This window comes from Phaenicophaeus curvirostris, chromosome 6 (genome assembly GCF_032191515.1).
Source record: "Phaenicophaeus curvirostris isolate KB17595 chromosome 6, BPBGC_Pcur_1.0, whole genome shotgun sequence".
Classification (NCBI taxonomy): domain Eukaryota; kingdom Metazoa; phylum Chordata; class Aves; order Cuculiformes; family Cuculidae; genus Phaenicophaeus; species Phaenicophaeus curvirostris.
Window position 1 is genome coordinate 11247891 of NC_091397.1, and position 26087 is coordinate 11273977.

The 26087-nt window shown below is 38.5% G+C and overlaps 1 protein-coding gene across 2 annotated transcripts in view; it reads right to left on the bottom strand.

The window, feature by feature from the left end:
• The window catches only part of DIP2C (disco interacting protein 2 homolog C), a 148209-nt gene that overhangs the window by 58862 nt on the left and 63260 nt on the right, over positions 1–26087 (bottom strand). For both annotated transcript variants that reach the window (XM_069859320.1, XM_069859319.1), the window contains exons 11-24: positions 22858–22981; positions 22117–22226; positions 20662–20764; positions 20248–20312; positions 18753–18846; positions 18525–18644; positions 17602–17716; positions 12918–13057; positions 11338–11474; positions 8917–9125; positions 7985–8099; positions 3476–3677; positions 1743–1852; positions 916–996 (exon numbers count right to left, since the gene is read on the bottom strand). In XM_069859320.1, coding sequence (XP_069715421.1) covers positions 916–996; positions 1743–1852; positions 3476–3677; positions 7985–8099; positions 8917–9125; positions 11338–11474; positions 12918–13057; positions 17602–17716; positions 18525–18644; positions 18753–18846; positions 20248–20312; positions 20662–20764; positions 22117–22226; positions 22858–22981 — 1725 coding nt within the window. The remainder of the gene's footprint in view (positions 1–915; positions 997–1742; positions 1853–3475; positions 3678–7984; positions 8100–8916; positions 9126–11337; positions 11475–12917; positions 13058–17601; positions 17717–18524; positions 18645–18752; positions 18847–20247; positions 20313–20661; positions 20765–22116; positions 22227–22857; positions 22982–26087) is intronic.

Genomic DNA, 26087 nt, shown 5'->3' on the forward strand with positions numbered 1-26087 from the left:
CTTGCCACAGACAACTACATTATTATCTGTCAAGTTGCATGTGTTCACCTAATATTAGCTACTAATCTGAATTTAAAAATGGTAATTTTTTGACTTATTAGTAGCCTCAAACTGAACTTTGGTATCAGCACTGTAATACGGCCTGAGGAAGCACATCCTCATACAGTACATGTTTCCCAGTTTTGATGGATGTGTCTCAATGTACTTTGGTGGGATGGTTTGAAATCAAGACTTTCATTCTCTACAGTGCTCTTGGGAATTACTGGATTGTCATCTACAATCACCTAGGAAGTCTGTAATCAGTGACTCTTAGTAAAGACAAGTTCTGTACCATGTGAGGCAGATGAATTCATTTTACTATGTAATGAAATGCTGTGCCAGGCTGGCACCTCATGTAGGCTATGTAAAGAGATTTATTAGTGATGCTCTGCAGATCTGGTTGGATTCCGGACATATCTTTTCTTCTCCTCACCTCCTCTTCTCATTCTCACACCTCCCCCAGACACTCCAGTCTCAAAACCAAAGCCCACTAGGGAAAATGCTTTGATTTTACCAAGCCCATGCTTTTCAAACTGGAAGTCAGGATGGTGTGCAGTATTAAATACTACTCTTTGGGATAGAAACAATTAGTATTGAAATAGATTCACAGTGTCAGCTCACCCACAACACATATGTGGTGAAAAAAGAAATGAGAAACCTGTGAGGTGCAGTCTGATACAAAAGCAATCTATGTTTTGACAACTGGCTATGATTATACTCTTTTACTCCCTGCCTCAGTGAACATAGCAGTTACGTATTAACAGGAAAAGAAGCAGAAAGGTTGTGCTCAGCCATAGCATGAGCAGGTGCAGCTGAAGTACCAGTCTGCCATTGTCCATACTGCAACCTGACACAGTAACTGCCTCAGCTTCTTACCCTGCAGTTGAGTAGAGTGTAAAGCACATGGTCAGGAGTGGTCTGAGCTCTCCACTGCAACACTTCTGAGAGGAAGAGGAACTGAAATAAAGCATAGGGATAGTCATGAAATGAAGTAACTTTCTAGGTTTTTTTAAAAAAAACAAATAGTTTTGCTATTTTGGCCACGTCTTTCTTATTTACATGTTGGATTTTACATCAATATTCAGAAGCACTAAACATACATTAATTCTTTTGTCATGACACATATTTATAGCATGGTATCAGCAGACTCTGGAAATAAAGCCATTGCTGGGATTAGGACACATAACTACATACACTTTCAAAGCAATAAGCTAGTTCTTATGGATTTGTGAATTTAAGCATAATTTTTAATTCTTTAGCTTCCTGTCTTTTATCTTACTATAAATATATAAATATTTAAACAGCTTAGAACTTACTAATTTAATTACTCACATAAGCCCCTAAAAGAGCTAAATTTCAAGTTTATTTTACAGGATTAAAATAACAACAAATAAGGTCAGGACCACATATGCAAACAAAACTCCCTGGACTCCACTTGAACTAGTAAAAGGATATAATAGGGGGTGATTTCTGGTAGAAGTCCCATTAACACTTTCCACTATGTTCATTCTGCTTCCCCATGTACACTTACAGAAAAAAAAAATCCATATAGGTGAAATGCAGTGGTCCCCCCTCACATCTATTTTGTATTTATCTGTAAAGGGGGTTCTGAAATACCTTAATGTGAATTAGAAAAAGCAAACAACAAATTGCGCAATGATAACACTACTCTCTATGTGCCATAACAGAAAAGTTTAGCTTACCTTTCTGGCTTGGTCATTATCTTCTATTTGCCCCAGATCTCTACCACTGGCCTGTGCAATTCTTTTTCCAGAGACCAAGTTCCCTACCATCACAGAGGCAGGGCCAATTTCTAGAATAAATGAGAAATGCACTAAGTGCAACAAAAATCCTTTGCTTGTGGATGAAAATTCTTTTTATTTTGTTTGCACTACATAATATTTTCCTCATTGCTATCCACAACACGAAACCTTGAGCACAACTCTGTTGATGCAAACTTCGGTTGATGCACCAGAAGTAGCTGGAAGATATGTAGGCCTGGATTTATCTTCTCTAAATAAATCTAACTGAGGAGACAATTTAGCACGGGCTCTCTTCAGACAGAGACGTGTCCTGACTGCCTTGATAAGGGGAATCTTTGCAAAATTCAGCTCCTAATTTAGGCATGTCCATTCAAGTGCCTAAAACCAGGTGAGACGCATCCAGCCTTCTGGGACAATGTTCCTATTTCTCTCTTCTGTTTCCTAGGGTAAGTTGCATCTGTGTTAGCAATTCTGTAACACTATATACCTGAAGTGACAAGGATTAGGAAGGCAGATGGTGCATGTGATAAAATATATGCAAGTCCTTTAGCAGAAGCCAGAGATTGAAGAATAGTAATTTAACTTTAGAAGAAAGGAAGATGTCAAGGGTGACACTTCTCCATGAGGTAGATTTTACTGATGTTTTGTTGCTGCCATTAGGGAAAAAATACCTGTCTCACAGATACCATTTACACTCCTGTATACCATTTGTTTTCTGCTTCTCCAATGTTATTACTGATTAAATGCAATTGATACCAGGCTTTACTTCTAGTCCATGATGTCCGAGCTTCGCCTCAGTGATGGTATGTGGTATAAGTGTCAAAATATGTGATGCCTAAGTAATCAGATAATGTACAATAAACAACATCCACAGACTACACTGCTTTAAAAAGATGAAAGCAATATATCCTCTAGGTATGTCACAACTATGCAAAAATGGGAGAACGTGAAGCTATCAGTTTGGTTTCTGTGTTCCTGGCATTGATTTATCTTAGTGATATATAATGTATTCATAATGTACCTGTAAGTTTCTCTGTTCCACTGACCCTAATTCAGTGACTAATTTGCGAAGCAGAAGAACAGAAATACCAAAGCAAGCACTGCAGATAAAGGCTTCATTGCTTTTAAGTTAGTGGAAGTCACTGTTAGCCTCTGACAGATCCAGTATCCACAAACTGAGATTATGGTTTTGATTTCTACAATATTGTCCAAAGATTTTAAATAAAGAATCAAGCTGACAGTTTTGGCAAACTTGCACTGAATTCATGATGGACAGTCCCCATATTTGAGATCCAGAGGGTATGAACACTTCATATTCTGAGCTGTTTTTCAAAGTGGAAAGTAACCAACGCTTAGTCTAACACAGCTGAATTCAGGTCTTAAACGGGAGGCTACAAATCCAGAAATCCTTGAAATTAATCTTACTAAAATCTACAATTGGATTCAAAGTGAAAATTTTGCTGGAAAAAGTTCTGATTCATTGAGCACGAGTAACCAGCAACTGGACTGCAGCAGGCTAAAAGGGCTTTCTCAGTCATCTGAGTCACTGCTTTGCTGTACCATTTCATGCAACATTATTTATAAAGTGGAAGAACTTCTGAAGAACCATCTTAAAACTTGATTTTGCTACATACAGTACCATGAATACACAACACTAAGTCATATTTCTTTACCTGGTTGTTTTTGCCTTGGTTTAGGCAGGTTTGTTACACACGTGTGGGGACACATCAGCACATTACAAGGATGTAGTGATCCTTCCAAGAAAAGCTGTTTGGTTTCTGACAGGTGTATTCCTCCCAGCGGCGTCTTGGGAAGTGTGTTTGCTGGTACGAGTGCTAAGCAGTAAACTCCCACTTGATGAATACTGTCAATAGCCTAAAAAGAGCAGGAAGTCTTTCAATGAAAGACTAATTTATCATCATTCTAATAAGCACATGTTGTGCTGAATTACTGCATAAAGCAACCCTAATAATTAACTGGCAATGGAAAGCCACTTCAGCAATGTCAGTGATAAGGAGGTTCTTTTCAGTGGGAACAGGTGGACGGAAATGTAACACTGACGTTATTACACTCATTTCAGAAGATAAAAAAGCAAACAAAACCTGCCAATAAATACAGAGAAATCTATTAAGAAATGCTACCTAGGCATCCCTCTTAGGCACATTTTAGCAGCATGTATCCTGGAAATTTATTACAAAGATGGGCTGGCAACCCATGTGAAACTCATGTTAATCTGTGCATTCCTCAGAATTACAGTTCAAAGGATTCCTATCAACTTCACATCCAGTCCATACTGCAAAGCAAAGAAAAATTTCAAAGGTTGCATGTATATTACCATATACCTACTGACGTATGTAGCTTATGAATTTTTAAATGTTTTCCAAGAAAATGACTGTTTCACTCTCTGATTACAGTGTAGAAGACTGACAGGGAGCAATGGGAAATGAGAATAATAGAAGGAAATCTACGAAACTATCCACTTGAAAAAAAAAACTGTTGAATACAAATCTGAAAAATAAGCATCTCTGAATCCTATAGTAACCATGTTCACTGTCTGACAAGTGAAGTAAACTTCAATTTCTTTCAAGAAATCTATAACATACAGTTTCTATGTAATTTATTTAGGTAAATAGGAATATACCTGCACTTAAGATTTTAATTCCATACACATTTTAACTAGTTATTTTCTTTACATTGTAACAAAAATTGCAGCAAGCAAGTTAGAAAAACAACTTCAGACATCCCTGTAGACTAAGAAACAATTACAGGAAGCATCTCTAATGAGTAGTTAAATGTTCAAAAACATAATTTACTTAACTTGTGTTTTACTTTTTAACTGAGAAAATGCATGCATACATCTGTTGCCTTGAAGATACTATCTATCTTCCGAGAATCAAGTTATCATTTATAGATATACACTTAAGTGTGGACCAATAAATAACTAATTACTTCTACAGAGACTCTAAGTAATACTTGGTTCAGCTTCTGTTTGCTTTATTTTTCACTGATTTGATCGAAAAATTTCCTAAGAGAGAATAATAAAACAGTTACTCATTTTACAAACATTGCAGTTTCAGTAGTGGTAGATCTCACAGCATTACTGGAAGACTTTGCTACTGGTCTGCCAACATCTTACCTGAAAGATCAGCAATAGCAAGGTATATATGACAGCCACCACACTATGTCTCATATTTCTGGTGAAACCGTCATAACCTCCTGATCTAATGTTATTTATAGGTTCTGAAAAGCCGTGATTAATCATGGGATCCTCACTAACATCAGCTTGAAGGGAAAGAACTATACAGCAAGTAAACACTCTTTTTCAAATGTAAAATAGAATGGATCCTAGAGTTGGTAAATGGCAACCAATACCCAGCTGGGGTGGGATAAAGAGTGTTACATAAAATGATTCCCCAGTGACTCCCAAACTGTTTCCCTACAGCTACCTCTGCAGCACAATGCCTGATAAAACATCATGGGTCATCCAAAATAGTCATCTTTCACACTTTCATATTTGGCACATTTCTGAAGCAGGGAATGACTTTGTTTCACAAGGATGAGCACTGACAAACAGACCCTTAAAATTTAAAGAAATCAGAGTAGCAGTCAGTTTTAATACTGCTGGCATTTATGCCTCTTGATGAGATGGCTTGGTTTTTGAAATGAGCCTGCCCAGTCAGAGAAAAAATATTAAAGATACCAGAACTTGCAGAGTATCAGATTGCTACATCGTTCAAGCTAAGAAAACATCTCATTCTGACAAAATTCTCCAGGCAGACACTCTCCAGTTCTGCAGTGTGTCTCCTGGCTCTGTCTAGTCCTCTCACATCCTGCCAGCGTGATAGCACTGGTAAAACTAACATCCAGTCTGCCAGGTACAAGAACCACAACCCTTCCTGAAGGGTCAGCTTGCAGCAGTCTGGGAGATGAATGAGTATCTAGGATTCATCTGACTGAACTGCTGAGTGACCTGGGATCTGCACTCGTGCTGTCACTAGAATACCCTCTTCCTCCTCCTCCTCCACTATTCTCAAGAAACTTTATAACCAGCCTGCCTGCTCCCTCCCAACAATGCCTCTGCTAAAACCCACAGATGCCGTTCAACACAGTCCCATATGTACAGCAGCTCTACCATCCTTCAGCCTTCTGCTGAGGAGCAGGAAAGGTCAGGGAGAGTCACAATAAGGTGCAACCCACTGGGAAGAAGTTCTACAAATCAGTGCAGCTCAACTCTATGTAGGAGATGCAGAGACACAGCAAGGCACTGCAGAAGCAGGCAGAGTAGGGCAGGGCTGGCACGGGGTGTCAGATGAGTCTCACAAATATCATCAGAAATGAGAGGCAATTTGGTAGAGTTTCTTATCATGATTATCATTGAGAGTCATGACACATCTGTTGTATCATTATTTGCTTATCACTAGCAGATGACTCAGATACAACTGGTTACCATTTCCAGACATCTGTTATTAAAAAAATCTGACTGGGAAGGAGGCACAAAGCGTCCCACATCTTCCTGGCTTCTGTCCTCTATCTCGTCTCTTAGCTGAAGCAGAACCAGAAGCTTCTTGTTCACATGGTAATGCATGTCTGCTTGCAGACTTCACACACGGCTGATGAAAGGAGCCACACATATTTGCCCTTTGATATACGGCCTACCATTCTCGGACACTGCTGTGACTCAGTCATACTCAGAATAATAGGACTGACTTTTGGCATGAGTAACTTGACACAGGACTCCCACAGTGTTCAGTACTGAATTTTACTGGCTATGATGGTCTAAGACATGGTTTCTGTAAAAGTCACAAAAATGCTCAGCTGACAAACAGGAGAAGTGTAGGTCCAGAGTTCCAGCCTTTTCTTTATCTGAGTGTTACTTGAGCGTCTGTGGGTAAAAATCATAGGAGCCCACAAGAAGGCAGATGTGGTGTTGGGAGTCTGTTACAGACCACTTAGCCAAACAGAAGAAGCTAACGAGCTCTTCCTCAAACAACTCGGAGAAGTCTCAAGATCGCTAGCTCTTGTCCTTGTGGGAGACTTTAATCTACCAGATGTCTGCTGGAAGTAAAATACAGTGGAGAGGAAGCAGTCTAGGAGGTTCCTGGAGTGTGTGGAAGACAACTTCCTTATACAACTGGTGAATGAGCCGACAAGGGAAGGCGCCCTCCTGGGCCTGTTGTTTGTGAACAGAGAAGGCCTTGTGGGGGATGCGACAGTTGGAGGACGCCTGGGGCAAAGTGATCATGAGATGGTAGAATTCTCAGTTCTAGGTGAGGTGAGGAGGGGAGTTAGCAGAATATCCACCTTGAACTTCCAGAAGGCAGACTTTGGACTGTTCAGAAGGCTAGTTGATAAAGTCCCGTGGCAGACAGTCCTTAAGGGCAAGGGAGCCCAAAAGGGACAGGTACTCTTCAAGAAGGAATACCTGGCAGTGCAGGAGCAAGCTGTTCCCATGTACTGGAACATGAGCCAGTTATCGGTCAGGGAACAAAACAGCTAGGTTGAGCAGGGAGATATGGATGGACATCAAAAAGAAGAGGAATGCCTATGAACTTTGGAAGAACGGACAGGTGTCTTGGGTAGATTACAGGGAGGAAGTGAGATCATGCAGAGGAAAAATCAGGAGGGCTAAAGCCCAACTAGATATCAGACTGGCCAATTCTGTGAAAGATAATAAAAAATCTTTCTAGAAATGCATCAATAGTAAAAGAAGGACCAGGGACGCATAATTCTCTCTAATTAATTAAAAAAAATATCTGGAGATCTAGCTCAAATAAATCTACTTTTGATGAGGTCAACTCTATATCACTGCTTTCTACTGTTAAGTAGGAGATTTTGGTAGCTTTTGACAGTGTGCAACACATTCACTCATTACCCTTTTGAAGTAATGAATGACCATATCCTTACGAATCTTATGCTATTCTCCTTGCTGTTATATACTCCAAATCGTCCCTGTTTTCTTATAGTATTCTGATTTCAAGAAGGATTCCTCTCTGGACATGTGTGACCCAAACAGGAACTGTCACTCAGAAGAATCTAATTTTGTGCTCGTTAAGTTTAAGTGTATTGAAGATGGACTTAAAATCACTCAAAGGCAAATGTCAGTTACCTTAGGGATGGGAAAGATCAATAAAAAGAATATAAAATAGGAAAAATAGCTTCCAAACATACATAAAGAGCATTACCTGGAGAACTCTACTCATCCATTGAAAACTGTCTTCCTCTGTAGAATCTGGCCTTTGCTCAGCAACAATAACTATCCTTTCATCGTGCAGCACACTCACTGAAAACACTGCTATTCTATAGAAGAGAAGAAGAGAAAAGTATTTACGCCAGGAAAGATGGAAAAAACTGTCTCCTAAGATAACTCTCCATAACTATGATTTTGTTATTACTCAGACAACTGATGCATAAATCAGTACTTTATTTAAGGGAAAAAGCAACAATAATAGTTTTGGATCACTCCTGGAGGAGAAATAGGGGACTTTGTTCTAGAATCCTCTAAAAGCAGGAATAATGTCATAGCAGGGCCGGAGTAGTGACCCTTCTTAGCATATGAAAAGCCTTACATTTGGGTCCCACTGAGGTGGTTTTGGTAGTTAAACTGCTGTATAACAGCGAGCATAATCACCTTCTCTGGCCCCATCTTAAAAGAAAGTAAATACACCACCATTTGGTGGGTGGTCTGCCACGTGATCAAGTGTAAGCACATGCTACCACATTAGGTTCTTCAAAAGTTTTAGATATCTCCTGCTCAGTTTCAGCATGTTAGGAAGGTTACACAAGGATTCACAGTCATGTTGAACAGCTTCAGTGTTAGGCATATTGGAAATGTTCAGCTCAGACAGATGGGATCCTGTTAAGTCAACACACTCAAAATTAGCCGTCTGTACAACTGGAAATTTTCATATAGTTTTGGACCTTGGTATCTCAAATCTGCCTCAACACTGTCTTAGGTTTCCTTCTGCTGTCTCCTTGGTTCTACCAATAAGAACAGCATCGGAGGGAAACCACAATGCACACTAGGCACTGCCTTCTGAAAGCATTTTGGGTCACTTACGCCAGGTCTAAGCAAAATAACAATTTCTACATAATATAAAAAAAGAAAGCATCAAACCTTCCCCTGTAGACAAATTTCATTGGTTCCACGGCCAGTGCTGTTGCTACAATGTCATCAGCATTATGTCTTCTTCCACTGACAACCATCAACCCATCCATTTTGCCGATAACAAAGACAAGTCCACCTGGTCCTATAAAGCCTAATAGTCCGGTCCTTATAAAAGGATATTCAGTGATAGGGCCACCAGAACTGGTCATAGGAAACACCTGCAAGAGAGAGAAACAGAGGTCTTCAATTCTATACACAGAAATCATGCTGTGAAATATTTCAGGCATGATCCCTCAGGTGGCTCTTCTGGAATGAAGTAAATGGTTGCTGGTGGTGCTCTTTACTCTTCACTGACCCTAAAGAGAGTGTCAGAAAACTCCTAGATTGGTGTGTGTAATTTTCAGTACCTGAGTTCCACCAAGTTCAATCTTGCTCTGGTTATCACACACGTTTTCCCTAATGATAGCTCTGTAAGTCAATTATGAGGTTAAAAAATATGTATAAACTAGCATAAACAGTAGTGAATAAAAAAAAAACTGCTATGCAGAGTGCAGCTAACTTTCTATGTATAGGGTTACTGAAAAATTAAATCATAAACATTAGAGTAGGGGTTCTTTTCAGTACCTCATGCTCGTTTCCATCACAGTATAGAGAAATAAGCAGGCATGAACCAAAGCTATTTTAAGGTACTCTCTACATTAATGACTCTTGCAGCTGACTACATTTTTATCTAAGGCCAATTACATCCTCACAATACCAGTGATACTGCCTTCCACGGCACGCCTAAAAGTGAAAATACGACCCTATACAGAACTTCTTCACACCTTTGAACACCAGACACATACATGACTTCCACAGGATAGATTTCTGCCACTTTTCCCATCCTAACTAGCACAGCATTATCCTTCTGGCACGTGAGCTACTTCAAGTTGCACTTTGACACAATCACATTTCCCTGTAGTCACTTCTTTAATCTTAAATAGTCTAAAGGCAAGTTATTTAAGACAATGGCAAGTTGCACACCATGACTATAAAGTGTCCTTCAAGGCTCATCTAAAAAGAAAGGTCAATATCTGCTGCCGTATACCTCCAAGTAACTCTTCTTGAACAGATTTAATGCTTATACATCCTCAGCCATAACTCATTTCAGGAACACAAGACTCTCTGACTCTCTAATACTTGCAATACAAATTAGCCAGTAAAACAGAAGAGGTGAGGGCTCCTAAGAACATGCTTAACTTAAAAAATGAGTGGTCCTGCTCAATCAATGGCAATTTATTTGCCTACCATTAGGAGTAAGTCTAAATCTGTCTAAATATGTTGTTAAATTGCAGACCCAGTTATGAATTCTGATTTTACAATTACAGCAAGTACTACAAAGTGAATATAATTACCTTTCTACCCTGAAAAGTGTCAAATCCAAGATTATCATTCATACCAAGTACCACCAATGATACTGGTAGCACAGTAATCAGCCATCCACAAATTTCAGATCACAATACAATAGCATAGTAGGATTCCAGGCTTCAATAGCAGATGGAGAACTGTATCCACTAGCCTCCATTGTTTAATGTATAGGGTTTACAACATTCAAATCTGCATTTCCAGGAGACATTAGTCATGTTTGGTCCATTAAAAATGGCAATATTAGAACATTTGTTAAGGGGAAAGTAAATATATTTTTCTTAACATTCCCCCCAACTAATAAAAGATGAAATAAAAATCTCAGCTCTATTTTTTTCAATATTTCTCTGATTTGTTCAGCCTTTCATAAAGGCTTCAGGAGAAGTTAATGAGAACAAGTGAGGGAGTACAACGGCGCTATCAATACAGCTGTCCACATTGGAGCTGAAACCTACTGGAAAACAGATTCCACAAAGCAAACAGGCTTTCGTCTAAGGGAACTCAAATAAATGCAGCTGGGGACCAATTAGAAAAAGGTATCTTTGCTATTCCTATACCTCTTGAAGACTACATCTGTCAAGATTCTATATAAATGCAAACCTTAAATGCTGGCGGTGTTGTGGAAATGTTGGAAATTGCTTTTTAAAGATACTCAGAATCATTCCTACTGTTTGCAATAATCAAAGTTTGCACGTAGCTAGCTCTTAGACTTGTACAGTATTACCTTTTGAACTTTTTCTTCCTGCTTTCCTCCTGATTGTTTCAGCCTCTGGTAACTTCTTTCAAAATTAAAACAAAAGCTCTTCAGAGCCAAAACTAAACCCACATAAAGATCTGCTATTGCACTTAATGAAATGGGCTTCAGTGCAGATTATCTGGCTAGAGTACCTGAGGAACCTAGCCATCAGCACTGATTATTACTGCCATTCTGTTATTAGTACTATCAATATTTTATGTGAAATATTATCTGGAAATAAGAAAAGCTAAAAAGCAAGGACTGAATATAGCATTTTTTGGTCAGCTTACCTCAAAAGTATTTTTGGTCATGCCCGAGAGTCCATAATATGATGTACCCGTTGCAATAGCGCATACACAAAGTTCTCCTATTTCATCTGTTTTACAGAGCTGAGGGATTCCATCTGGCTTCACTGAACACATTATAGCTAAAGGGAGAGCAAAGGACTTTAAAAAATATTATAAAACTAACTCCAGAGTAAAATAAATGCTGTGGGAAAGACACCATGGCAGAGTTGACTTAAATAAATAAATTATATGTAGACTCTAATGTCTAACAACTGGTTTCTCAAACACTAAGTCATTCCACATTATTATTTATATCTAATACTTACATAAAGAATGCAAAGATCTTTATGTAAACTCAGTCTTTACAGTGATAATAAAACCTCATTTGCCTTACTCTCTAAAATTTTAGTTGATCTGTAATATCATTGTGAAGTGTGACTGTGTTCCAAGTTTCATACAGCAGATTTGCTGCACTCAGTGAAAATCACCTAGCCTAAAGGTGTTCTTGATAATAATTATAGTGCTAGGGAGGCAGGCAATCAGGAAATCCACCTCTAACGAAGTAGCACGTAACACCCTGTGGTTTTTATGTGTAAGCCATGTAAGTAAGAATCCAGTATGCTGCTTTGGCTACAATCCCTGGTGTAGGAGGTCAGCATGAGTAGAATTTGCAGCTGGGAAGAGGATCTGATGAACAAGGGAGATAACAAACACATCAGCATGTCTTCTAAGTACAAGCGTAAAGAATCTTGAATGACCTTTCTCTCGCTCTGAGGATAAACAGGAGTGTGTACTTTTATTAAAACTGTCAGAATGTAGTATGAAGGGCAAGATGGCACATCTATAGTAATATCTTACATGAAAACTATTAGACAGCAAATAATGTTATCTTCCTTTATTTTAAGTTGTTCAACTGAAATTTTGCAAGATGTGTCAATATATTTTATTCATTTGATGTATACCAGACATTTGCTTATGAAAAACTACAGTATCACCCTTTTTTAGTCCCTAAAACATCTCATTTCAAATCTAGCTCTTATGAAAAATCTTATCTTTAGAAGTTCTGGCTTCAATTTGAATTTATCAACATGAACTGTTCAGTCATACCTCCTCTTTCTAATAACTGGGTGACAGCACAAGATCTTTGGAAAAACATTCTGCAAGGCTTCAGATAGCAATTTTGTTGATCCTTAACATTGGTTATGAAAATGTTCGCTACTGAGTCTCATCTGGGTCAGAATTGTGGATATTTATAGCCTCCAGGCACTGTACTCCAACTTTCCTATTTTGTCTATCAGTGTTTCGCAGTTAAGGAATGGACGTTCTGAAGTGGTGGCAGGCTGTTTAAAACATGCTGCTAATGTGAGCAGAGACAGCCACTGAGGTAAACAGAGAGAAGAAATCTCAGGGTTTCCAAACCATATAGTTTTAGAAGGTAATGCTTTTGGACTATAACATTTTCAAGCACGCATGCTCTAATCCCAAAGCTGGTAGTCTGGCAGCAAAGTATGCCCACCTATGACTTTCTACAGCTAACTACTTAAGTTGATGAATCATAGTAAGTTTCAAAGAAAGTTCCTTACCTCCTGGCATCACTAATCCAACGTCCTGGACAGTCAGAACGGAAAGCTTTTCTTCAGAGTCCACTCGAATCACTCCATAAGTGAGACCATGCATGGACAGAACTCCTCTTCCTGGTGGCTGATTGCTGTCATCTGTTGGCCTGCAACCACAGGTTATAACAGCAGTGCACCATCAGGAAGACGTAAGCATTTACTTATTCTCAGTAGACTAGTATTGCAAATACTCCTCTATTTGGGAGTTTAAAATTTCACCTCTTTTTTTCCCTTAGTAGACCTGACAGAATCCTGTTTTTCAGTCATTTCTGAGTAATTATGTCTGTCAACTCTCCCATTCAGTAGCCCCCACATATTTGAGGCTGCAGAGATGAAAGTAACACCTAACATTTACCTCAAACTGCCTGTATTTATTTTCAGATGGGTTTATAAAGATTGATTGATTACCCAAGTAAAGAACTTTTGTCTTGTTTTAAAAACACTGAAAGGCAGTACAGATGATGTGGAGGTAAATGCAATCTAAATATTCAGAACTGATCAGTAAATGACTTGATAAACTCACTACAGGTTACCTACTTGGAGAAAATCTAGAAGGAAACCAAACTCACCTGCCAGACTAAAGGCTTAAATCTAGCATACTGGTATCAAAGCCAAGATTAGAATACAAGTATGCTGTGTTTAAATCACAGTTATGACTTCCCAATCCTTAAGCATTTAAAATTACTAAACAGAATAAATTGATTGTAATAGATTCACAGCAAAGTGCTGTAAGAGTTGCATGGACTTTACGTATTTTAATGTATATAATAGAATTCTTCCTATTCTAATTTACCACAGAAAACTAAAACAAATTACACCTTCACCAGTCATGGTCAAAATGGTGTGGATGCAGTCTCTCTGTAACACCTCACTTGGCTCAGATTCACTGCTGAGACACTGTACAATTCCAAAGCATCAGCATAAGCTGTCAACTTGTTTCAATATAAAACCACCAGCTGTACCAGTGGTTACCATTATATGTACATAAAGTGTGGCTTGAGCAAATGAACGTTGACATATGCAAGCTATTAAGTGAGGGGAATATGTCTGGAAAGATTCTTATACTGCCCTGCATTCTAAATTCATACAATCATAGAATGGTTTGGGTTGGAAAGGAACTTAAAGATCACCTAGTTCTAACCCCTCTGCCAGGGGCAGGGGCACCTCCCACTAGACCAGGCTGCTTAATGCCCCATCCATGCTGGCCTTGAACACCTCCAGGAAGGGGGCAAAATGCTAACCTGATGCTGATTTGAGTGTGGATAATGCATCCATGTAGAGCAGCCAGACTCTAGCTAATTTCAAGATGGATAAACCAGCCAATATTTAGTTCAAGATTCTGCAGTTTTCCTAAATAGTCCATCATAACACAACTATTTTTAACAGCTAATGTCCTTTAATATGATATTTCTCCTCTATTGTGATTGAAATACTAGATGGGCCTTAGATCACCATGCTCATGTAAGACCTTGCAGTGATCGGCACTATAAATTTCAATTAATAGGTTTTATGCGGCATATTTCTCAAGTGACATAGTCAACAAAGAAGGATGTGGGCATGCTTGAAAACGCAGTAGAGCATAACAAATGGTGCTAGTAAACAAGCAACTGTGATAAATAACATTCCCGTCATGTAAAAGGAACTGTCAGTGACATTATTGATCAACTTTCTATCACTCTTGCTTCTCAAAGCACACATTTCACTGCTCATGAGAAAGGTCTTCTGCAGGCACACACAGCTGCTCACAATCTGCTAGGAGTAGAGACATCTGGGGTTTCACCATATACATTATGTTGCATTACTTATCATATCTAAAGACCACTAAAAAGAAGAGTGGGTGCGGCTTTGAAAGACTCTGGTTGTGTAGGAATGGGGGTGCAAACGAGCGAAGCTAGAAGCATGAGGCTGGCTAGGATCAACTTCAGTGACTTGTCAGTAGAGCTACACTTGCTGTGGCCTCGGTTGAGAAAACAGCTTTGCCTGGGCTAGCAAGAAGTGCCACACAATGGAAGCAGGTGTGCAGAAGGAAAATGTTCATGCCAAGGACCTGGGTTCCACAGGACAAGCATTTCAGAGCTGCAGAGTACTTCTGGTATCCTGGTAGTCTCAGGTGGATCCTTGAATGAGACACCAGTTAACTGTCATTGAACTTCCTAGCAGGCAACTAGCTATCTGACACCAAAAGGGAATGTAGTCAGAGGACCAGGATGGAGGAGCGAAGTAGGGAGCTAAGTACCGTACACCTATGCATCCTTTTAGAAAGTAAATTGTCAGCAAGAATCCTGCAATATATGGTATCCTATTTTGTCCTGTGCATGATATCCACATGGGAACAACCCTAAAGCAAGCATCTCTGCCAAGGAGAAGGAGGGAAATCACTTGGAAGGAAGATGAGATATAAATAATCCTATTACAATGTATTTACAATTTATTTTAAAGTAAGCATTTTTAAATTTTCTTTACACATTCATGTCTAATAATGGATTTGGAATTATGTAAGATTCCTTGCTAGACAAAGATAAATCCTTTGGCTAAGGTAGGAGCAACTAAACAAAGATATATTACCACCTACTTCGTATGCTAAGTAAATTTAGCTTAAACCACCAGACAAACCTACTCCTTTAGTTTACTTAACCATGAAAGCGGGACAATGGGCACCTACTTCAAAGCTGATTTGCTCATATTGAGTAGCTGTAGAGCATTTTGAGTGGTTATTACTACAAATCTATTCTACTACTATTTTTGTCAGTTATTTAAATGAGAAAAGATCTGTTCCCAAACTTCAGCACTCCTTAAGCAAGTGGTTTCAGACTAACATGCAATAAACCAAATGGGAATACCAAAAAGAATTATTTGAATGACACATTCCTTTAAATATTAGGTTTAATGATTCAGCTCTAAGGCTAGAATACCTATTAGTCTATTACTGACTGTCTTTTTCTAAACTATAAGGGTATTTCAACTGAACTGGGTTTGTTACTCTTCCTTGTAGGAAGATCGGTAAAAATACAGTGGAGATTTTGAAAGAGTCGGAGCATTAACAGGGAGCTCTCTGGATCTGTGCTCTGCAGGAAGTCATTTTAATGCATACTGCAGCTGTAACTCTTTGGAACATGTATGATAATGACTTTACTGTCAGCAGAGATGGCTTGAATAAAATGAAAAAAACTAAAGTGAAGTTCAGATGGTATTATCCTACCATTAAACAGACTTCAAAAAAAGGAGATACGTGTTCAGTAACATTCACTATAATAAGAACTGCTCTGTAATTACAAAGTGAGGCATTGAAGATAAAAATGCCTTTTTTTTGAATTATCCACTATTTTATGTGCTAATAATTTTTTTTTATGTAAGCTCTCAATGCTAGTTAATTTGAAAATTAATCTCTAGTGCTTCAGATAGCTACAAGCACAGAGTTTAAGTCTAGAAAGGGCACACCATCCATTGCACATTGAGATACAGTGAATTCTCCCACTTCTTAACCTGTGATATGGGGCAGATTTTCCAGGGCTCACACAGGAAATGAAAATGCTCTCTCGTTAATCAATGCTCAGAACAAGAAATGTCTGCTCCCCATCCACCTCCTCTTTGAACCTACAAGAGCTCATTCCACGGGAGCAAAAGTCTTCACAGCCTATGACAGGGAAGCCCATCACAAGGAGAAAACAATGTATTCCTTGGTATAAAGCTGAGAATAGGCTGGTGGAGCTGAATGAAGGGCTCTGTGAGATTGTCTAGTTCACAGAAATAAAACTAACCTGGCCAGGAAAAGTGCTTGATGGATGGCTTTCAGATGTTTTAAGCTAATAAGTAGGTGGTTGAAAGTCAACCACGCTTGGCCTCATGACATTTCTTCCTCTGATATTTCATTGGAAAGCTAATTGAAAATCTAGTTAAATTTCACTTGGACAGTGTATTTTAAGCTTCGTGGCAAGAATTCTTTTACTAATGCTATTACAGTGCATTACACTTTTATATTGCATGTTTTAACACATGAAACAATTACAAACAACTGCAGAAACCTGAACTTAAAAACAAAGTGCTTACTGTTCTCAGTACAACTTTAGGAAAACTCTGCCAAAACAGACAACAGTTACGCCATTTACTGCGTGCTACAACACTCATAACAGGTGGCTGCTGCATACTGAATTAGAATTTATCAATTTTATTCCTAGGCACAAACTCCTCAGACTCAAAGAGCATTTCCAGATCACTGAGAGTTTATGAATGGTTAAAAAGTGCCAGTCAGCCAAAAACAACCTGCAGAATGTCATAATTCTCTTTAAACAGGCTACTTTAAATCATGATATTCCTTGATACCTATTCCACCCTAAATTCCCACATTGTAATTAATTTTAAGCTTACGGTGGCATTTTCCCACATCTTTTTGCAGCATTAGCTTCTGCATGTCAGTCTATTTCATTTAAAATCAGATAAAATTACAGAAAGGGGATTATAAAGCACCCTGAAGTTAAATTATTACTCTATAAATTATTCTGGTATGTCTTCTTTGGACATAAACAAAATGAAAATTAAAATTGTCATGCAGAAGTTAAGTATGCAGATTAATCCTTGAATAAATTTTTCATTTATTTTCAAATTACTGCTTATATTTTACAGTGAGTCTTTTTACACTGGTGTAACACAGTACCTTCTAATAGCCACAGTGAGTGCTTCTGGTGAACTAGCACAGGGACAAATGACTTCCTGTCTCAGACCTTTACTTTGGAAGACATTGAGAAATGCATCACAGGAAGAAATAGACCCTAGGGTAAAGGAAAAAAAAAATCAGAGGAGAAAAATAATCTGTTTTCTGAAGTAACGCTATTCAAACAGCAAACTTACTATTGAATATATAGTCATTTTAGGAAAAGAAAAAAAGTCCTCATGTCCACTGGAAAAGAAGTCATAGCTTCTACAACTATGTATATACAGTTGTGCATGCATACGGAGAAAAAAGAGCATAAAGTCTTTGCACTATACTTACGCCGAAAAGTTATTACTGCTAGATTTATGATAATGAATTTCAGTAGAGTTTTCTTTTATAAGATGAAGCAAATTAAAGATTTAATTTAGAAATTCAAAACAAACTACTACAAACAGGCAGAACACCTATACAGAGATATCTTAAACAATATAGAGAAACAGTTCATGCTATTAGTGGTCATTAAATGATCCAGATGTGGTTCTCTAGAGCAGCGTATTTCCCTAAAAATCTCAGTTACTTCTGCATGTGAGTTCCATAATTCAGAAGAAACATTCTGATCCTTTGTATAGCTTAAGGTTATCTACTTCAGTCTTTATACATCACTGGATTTAACAAATAAACAAAACTGGATTTACCGCAACTTACATTATGTGGAATATCAAGTTTGCTTCAGGATTAGCTAAAGAAAAATATATTTTGAAAAAATCCAGAATTAATTCCTGTTTCCATAAAGATCATATAGTTTGCAGCAGACAAACCCTACACTTCATTAATGATTTTAGCTAAGATGACTGAAATATGAAACTTAAAATGCAAGACATAAAATACTTCCTATTCTCTATTAGGAATGCAGAAGCATAACTTACATGGGTTTGCACCATCAGCCACTATTAGCATCCGCAGTGAGGAAAGGTTGATGTCCCTCTGATCTCGATGTGCCACCAATGCCCAGTGCATGTCTCTGGATTTCACACAGGCAACTTTTGCTGCAATAAGAATGGGAAGATTACTAATACACCATTTAAAAGCTATACAGCTGTATATCAATTTATACTACTATATTCTGACTATCAAGACTACTTCTTGTTCCTTACCTTTGTATTGACAGACTTTTTGTATCCATGACAGTGGATTCACTTTCATTAAGGAATATGGAATACTTATAACATGCATCATGTTCATGACACTCTGAAATCAAATAAGATAGATGGGTTTTATACAACAATCGTGGCAATTATTAATATTGTGTTATGGGCAGGGACATTTTTGCAAATAACTCTATACTTGTTCTATTGTCAATGCTGGCAATATCTACATTAAGATGAAAAAGACCCTCATTTTCTAATGCCTTATTTAAGGATTAAGATTAATCAGATCATAACATTGAAGGAGTACTCAAAAAAGGTAATATCTTCCTTCTATTTATACTCTAAGCAATTCACTTCAAACAGAAAAAAATTAAAAAAACATCGGAGAATGTCTGCATGTTTGCTACATAGGTTTATATTGTCCCTAAGCCTGCTAAAATTCAGTATATATGAAGACTCTCTACTTAAAAGGACAAGTAACTGCAACATATCTGCCTAAGGAAATCCACTTCTCCGAAGATGGAAAAACTACTAATGGTAGTGGGGCACAAATTATTTAAAAGACAGTAAAGAAAGTGGAGTCTCAGATGAAGCAGAGATTATTTTAACAGAAAATACATTATGGTGGTTTTAGTCCTTCTCCAGGTGGGCTAATTCCGGTATTTTCAACAAGGTAATGAAAAGTTGCAGGAAGTTTAGAAAAAGCAGCTGAGTGAAGCCAATGACAGATCCAAAACTGATCTCCCACTCTGAGGGAGATACTAATGAGCATTAGGCCTAACATCATTTCTGCTCAGAAGTGTTATTACTGCCCTTTGATATTAAGAACAGCTTAACACTGCATTGGAGTAGTGTACTGGGTCCTTGGGAATCACAGTATGAAAGATCTGTACATCCTAGGACTCCCAAACACTGACCCTTCAAAACCTGATACTTGTTCTTAAAATGGCCAGTGAAGTCACTGAGTGCAGCAAGCAGACGCTGTCCTTAAGAACAGGTCAGTTTCCTCCCATGTCAATTGAGGAAGATATTCAATCAGCAAGTAGACAATTTATGCAATTTAAAGCATTAGAATGCTGTAATTAAAGGCTTTAACGTTAGAAAAACCATCTGTTGGTGGGAATTTTGATAGAGAAGCTAGTTGGTAGCAATATGGCTATGCCATTGGATCATATCCTTACAGAGGCAAGTACTAATTTAATTGATTCTGCTATAAAGTCTGATCTCAAAATCATGCATCAATAAGATCAGAATAACATGGTAAGAAAAGGGTCAGAATACTTTCCATGATACATAAAAACACACTGGTATCTTTACTGCGTTCGTTATGGGTTAGTGCACTAGCAGAGGATCATGGGTTTAAGTCACATATTTTTAGCTTTCAAAGCAGAAAAAAACTGTATGAGAACAAACTGTAGGACATCCCAGTTTGTCATAGTAATAAGCATATTAGGTAAGTTTATTTTCAAATACTCACAGAAAATAAAAAAAACATACTTACTGTAAGAATCCCATGCCATAAACCAACATCCTTCTTGAAATCTAATACATTCACAATAGTTTCAGCTGTCCAACAAAAACAAAATAGAGTTTATTTTTTAGAACATGGTACTGGCCCAAGGCAAACCCACTCCAAGGAAGGAAGCTTCAGTATAACATGACTGATGACCTCAGTGCTTTCACAGTAAATCTCCACGGTGGAATTTATATTGGCTAGGACATTATTTGTACCTCTCACAAAGATATTTTAAATGTGTATATATTTTCTAAAACAAATGAAGAAAAAAACCTTGTGTTTTTAAATCAAGAAGCCTTTGACACAGATCTGTGTAAAACATAAGACAGAAGCCTGGTGAGAAAAAATTACAATTCACACTTGATTTTAAGGATGAAGCAAAGGAAGTGTACTTCATACCTTCTGTGTATCCACATGCCTGGGTCAGAGCTTGGCAGTGCGTCAGCAGTGCAATCCTTGTCACAGTCACCCCAAGCACACTTCCATCTTTACACGTTTTGTACTAGAAATAAATACGCAGGGAAAGTCAATGTGTAATAGCTGCCCTATTTCCATTATTTAATAGCTATGTTTAAAGTGTTTCCTATGAAACAGGTGAATGATGGACAGATCTAATGAATCTATTTTAAGAAGGCAGCAGTATCAAGCAGTGTGGGAGGCATCTTTTTATTAAAAGACACTTTTTTTCAGATAGGCTTTCTCTTTCTGACTGAAGCTTCCCAAGCTTGATATCAGAAATCAATCTGCTGTTTGAATACACGCATTATGGAAAAATAATTCTAACAATTCGGATGTTGTGAATGGCTAAAGGACTGGCTAGATTTAGCAGAAAATAACCTAGTTCAGTTTGCTCAATGTTCACATGTTAGATTTCATAGGCCAACTAATACACCTGAGCTTCTCCCTTCTATGTCTTATAAGGCATGGAATAAGAGCTGACTGTGGAATCCTTGCTGGGTGCTTTTATAATACTTCATATGTATACAGTCTGAAAGACACAAGCTCTTTGATCATAAAAACATGAGACATTCATGAGGAAGCAGCATTAAAAAAAAGGTGGTAGATCATTGCTGATGATTGCAGTAATCTTTGCAACTTTATGCAAGAGTCTGAAAACCATCAGAGGCAATTAAAGTAAATTAAACATTTATCTTTTTCCATGATTAAAATTATCAGCAAGATGGAAAATGGAGGCACCTCTGCTTCTCTAGCCCAGTGTTCTGACTGCGTGAAGATAGAAATACCTTTGCTCTACTCACTTGAACATATACCCTTTGAAAAATCATTTAAATTCAATACGAACACAAATGAATTTGAGGCATTGAATCTATGCAGAAGTGGGAAAAAAGAATCGAATAAAAAAAAGAGAAAAACTAAACTTCACAGCATTGCTAGTTTTCCCTTCTTGATGCTGGTCTTTTGAGGGGAGTGTGACTCACAAAGGAGTAAGTGACAGGCAAGTACTGGAACAAGATGATCCTTCTTTTCAAAAGGTTCTGAATGTTGTGATATGAGAAGCTTCACTGTGAAATCTGCCATCTATCCATCTCAAGATTAGTGGATAAGCCCACACTGTGAATGAGACCAAGTTTGGTCAAGGCAAGTTTAATATAAAGTGGTGGCAGTCACACAGATGACATAAAAACATTAATGTTCAAAACCACAAAAGGTAATTTAACATTTCATTAACTTTTCTGAAACCAATATACATGTAACTTATGAGAAAATATTAGTTATTAACAAGCTAAAACAAAATGTTCTTTACTTCTGTGACTAGTGAATGAATAACGTTTACCCAATCCAGAAGTGTCATATGCAATACTTTGAGGAGAAGATGCATCTTCATTAACTCACCTCAATGTACGCTGTGTCATTGTTTGCATCCTTGATGTGTGGGAACCAGTCACGAGGCGGCTTGGAGAGGTGTTTAGACTCTGTGACAAACCACAACAGCTTTGGCCAGCCTGAGGTACAAAGAAAAGTCAGCTTTTGTTGCGTTTCTGTCAGATGAGACAAGACAGAACTCTTCTCTGCCAGAGCCTTTTTCCCCAAATGCCTGCGTCACCATTACCTAAACACTGTTTCTTTTAAACCTCAGCATAGCATGAGAAATAAGATTTTCTAGAACTGCTTTCTTAACATGGCTATTGTGGCCTTCTCAGACAAACCCTGAAGAACTGGATAGGCAGTTTAAGCTGTTATTGACCCAAATAGTCTATTACCATTCACTTTTCAGAGGTTACTGTCCCTACCACATAAGCTATAGGACTGAATTGTACAAATGCTTCTTGCCTGTGAGAGTCCTAAGTCTGTTGGTTTAATTTCGCTTGTGGCCACAAACGCTCTCGGCAGCCCAGATGAGCCAGCAAAGAACCAGATCAGGAGCACTTGTACTGCTCAGCAGCCATAAGGCAGGAGCTGCAATCTCTGCCAGCCTGTGACATAGCCGGGGCAATCATGTCCCAGCAGCCGTGGCTGCTCCTGTGGCAAGCGCTTCATCACGAACCTGATCCTCACCCACTACAACCAAATAAGTGCAGTGACTTATTATAGTAAATGACCTATGACAGGCGTGACAAGCAAGGGTTAGCCTACCTTTAAACTGTGGTATCTCCCCTGTGGGGCTCTTAGGCAGTCCTTTATGGCATGCGTCACTAGTCAAGGCCACAGTAACTCCACAGCTTCCAAGCAAAAAGCCTATTTGTTGACTTCCTGCATCCTAAGAGCAGCACACAGAATTGATTAGAAGTGAAAATATTACTGTCCTCTGACACATTATATTGAGAGGAAAAGAGTCTCTTTCCCTTAAGCATCTTAGTTGATTAGCAAGACTCATTTGTAGATTGACAAAGGAATTACTCAACCTCTTGTCTGTAACAACATAAATAATAAAGAGAACTGAAGTCATCAAATGGCTACTGCTCTCAAATTTCTTCAGAAACGACAAAGAGGAACTGGAAAGAGTGGCTGATACACCAGAGGGCAGTGCCATCCGGAGGGACCTCTGGAGAACTGGACTGACAGGAACCTCACAAAATTCAGCAAAGGCAAATGTCAAGTCCTGCACCTGAGAAGGACGAGCAAGCCCTTACACCAGCACAGACTGGAAGCTGACTGGCTGGAAAGCAGCTTTGTAGTAAGGGATCCAGGGGTCCTGGTGGACAAGAAGTGGAATGTGAACCAGCAATGTGCTCTTGTATAAAGAAGTCAAATGGTGTCCTGGGCTGTGTTACGCAAACTACTGTCAGCAAATTGATGGGGGGCAGGAATCCTTCCTCTCTACTCAGCCCTACTGAAGTACATCTCAAGCGCTGGGTCCAGTTCCAGGCTTCCAAGTACAAGACATGGAGCTACTGGAGAGCATCCAGCGAAAGGCCACTATGATAATTAAGGGACCGGAGCATGTCTCCTATGAGGAAAGACAGAGAACTGGGACTGCTCAGCCTCAAGAAGAGAAGGCTAAGTGTGGATCTCATCAATGCGCACAAAGATCTGAAGGGAGAGTGTAAAGAACACTGACCCAGGCTCTTTCCAGTGGTGCCCAGCTGACAGGACCAGAGGCAACAACACACTGAAACAGAGGATGTTCTCTTTGAACATCAGGAAATGCTTTTTTACTGTGAGGGTGACCAGCGCAGGTTACCCATAGAGGCTGTGGACTCTCCATCCTTGGAGATATTCAAAAGCAACTTGGACTTAGCCCTGGGCAGCCAGCTCTAGGTGGCCCTGCTTGAGCAGGGTAGCTGGACCACAGGACCTTCAGAGGTCTCTGCCAACCTCAATCATTTTGTGATTCTGTAATAGTTCTAGGAAATATTACAAACTGTAGATGCTTCCACTTGGAGAAAGCTTTCAATCCTTAAGATGTTATGATGGGCATTCAGCGTTGACATCCCTGTATATGCTGATCTAACCTGATTTATCAATAACCATTTCATTGAGTAGTTATAGACACATTTAAGGAGCGCTGCAGATAGTCAAGTGCCCATTAGAGAAAGTACATTACATTTTACTTTCATCAAGGGGATGTAGGCAGTGAGGCTAAAAAGTCATGTAACGATTTTCAAGGGTAGGCCATAGCTGTCCTTTAAGAGGTGCTATGCTCCTACAGCATTATTTCTGCTTTATGTATAGTGTTTTGTCATGATTTTTTCATGAACTTTATGTCTACCCACAAGGCTCTTCAACAGAGCAAAGCTCCATATGCAAATCCACATAGAAGTATTAACCCTTTATTCACAGAATGATTCCACAGAAAACAGACTACAGAGTCTTAAGAGATCAAACTGAAATATCTTTCAAGTCAACCCTAAAGCATACTTAACCATGCAAGAAACCAGAAATACAGAACAATTGTCTTAATCTATTTATTTATTTGAAGCAAAACTATATGATGGAAAGAAAGCCCCAAAGCCTATCTGCCTAAATTTTAATGCAATTTTTATGTAGCAGAGCGCCATCTAAAATGAGGAAGTAATCAGATCAGAGTAAAAAGAAACACTCACTTTTTTCCATACCCCTTCAAAATATGTATATGGCACCAATTATTGGAACTTTGATAGCTGAGCAAACAACATGGGACAATAAACTAATCTGTCAAAACTATGCTATGCAACTCCTATCCAGAACTGGCTTTTGCTTTTGCTTGCTATAACCGGAATGCATTAAATCTAGGAAAAACTGACAAGGTACTTTTTCAGGAAGGTAAAATTAAGCTTGTGCATCACCTTTTCCAATAGGAAAAAAAAAAAAAAAGAGACAGGGAGTGTAGCCTTTGAACAACAGAGAATAATACTGGTGTATCCATCAATAACATTTTAAGGAGCATGTTGTTGACCCCACTGTACCTGCACCAGGGGCCTTCCAGGACAAAAAGGGCTTTGTGAAGCATTACTGTCTTCACAGACTCTTTGTGTTGTCCAGTCCATCTGGACATCTTGCAGATCCTTAGGACAAGTGGATCTTGGTTTCACATTAGGCCAAACTGGATCCTGGCTCCACATTAGGATGAAGCTTGGCATCTCCACTCTTAGAATCTACTCAGTGAGAGATGGCTCTCCTTCCTTCTCAGAAGGAATGGAAGGAAGATGAGGGCTGGAGTGCTCCATGGAGAACATCACTCCCTGGGCAAGACATAGTCTCTAAGACCTGCTACTCTATCTGGTATAAAGGGTGGCCATCAGTTTCCTCTTTCTTAATCAGATCCATGCTACCCAAAATTACCCAAAATTTCCCACTAAATTAAATCTAAAAAATGATTACTAATGTATGTTTGTGTATGAATTTCTAACTACTAATTAAAAACAAGTTGTATATAAATTTCGTAACAATGCAGCAACTGCATGACTCTCAATTTTAAATTAAAATTAAAATGTTATTGTAACAGTATGCCCTGTAATAGACTGCTAAGAAACTGCTTCACTACTATACCAAGAAACTACCAATTTCTCAAGCAATCAAATTCCATTTAATACCAGTCTTTAAAAGCAGAAACTAGCACAGTAAATTCCATTAAGAAATCTAACATACATAAACAACTCCAGAGCATCAGCATATCATGGCCCTCGGGGATTCATCAATTAAGAAACGATCTGTCAAGCTCTTCTCATAGCAAAACAAAACAGGAAAAGGAAACTTGTATCAACAGTTTGTGTTTTTTAGACATCACAAGAAAGAAGGGCTATGCTTCCATTTAGTGCCATATCAGCTGGTATAGTGCATGTCCACATAAATACTAATCATTCATTTATAGTAGTTCACACACAAGCAGAGAGAATAATGTTTATATTACTCAATACAACCTACTCACACAGCAGAGCTCCTAA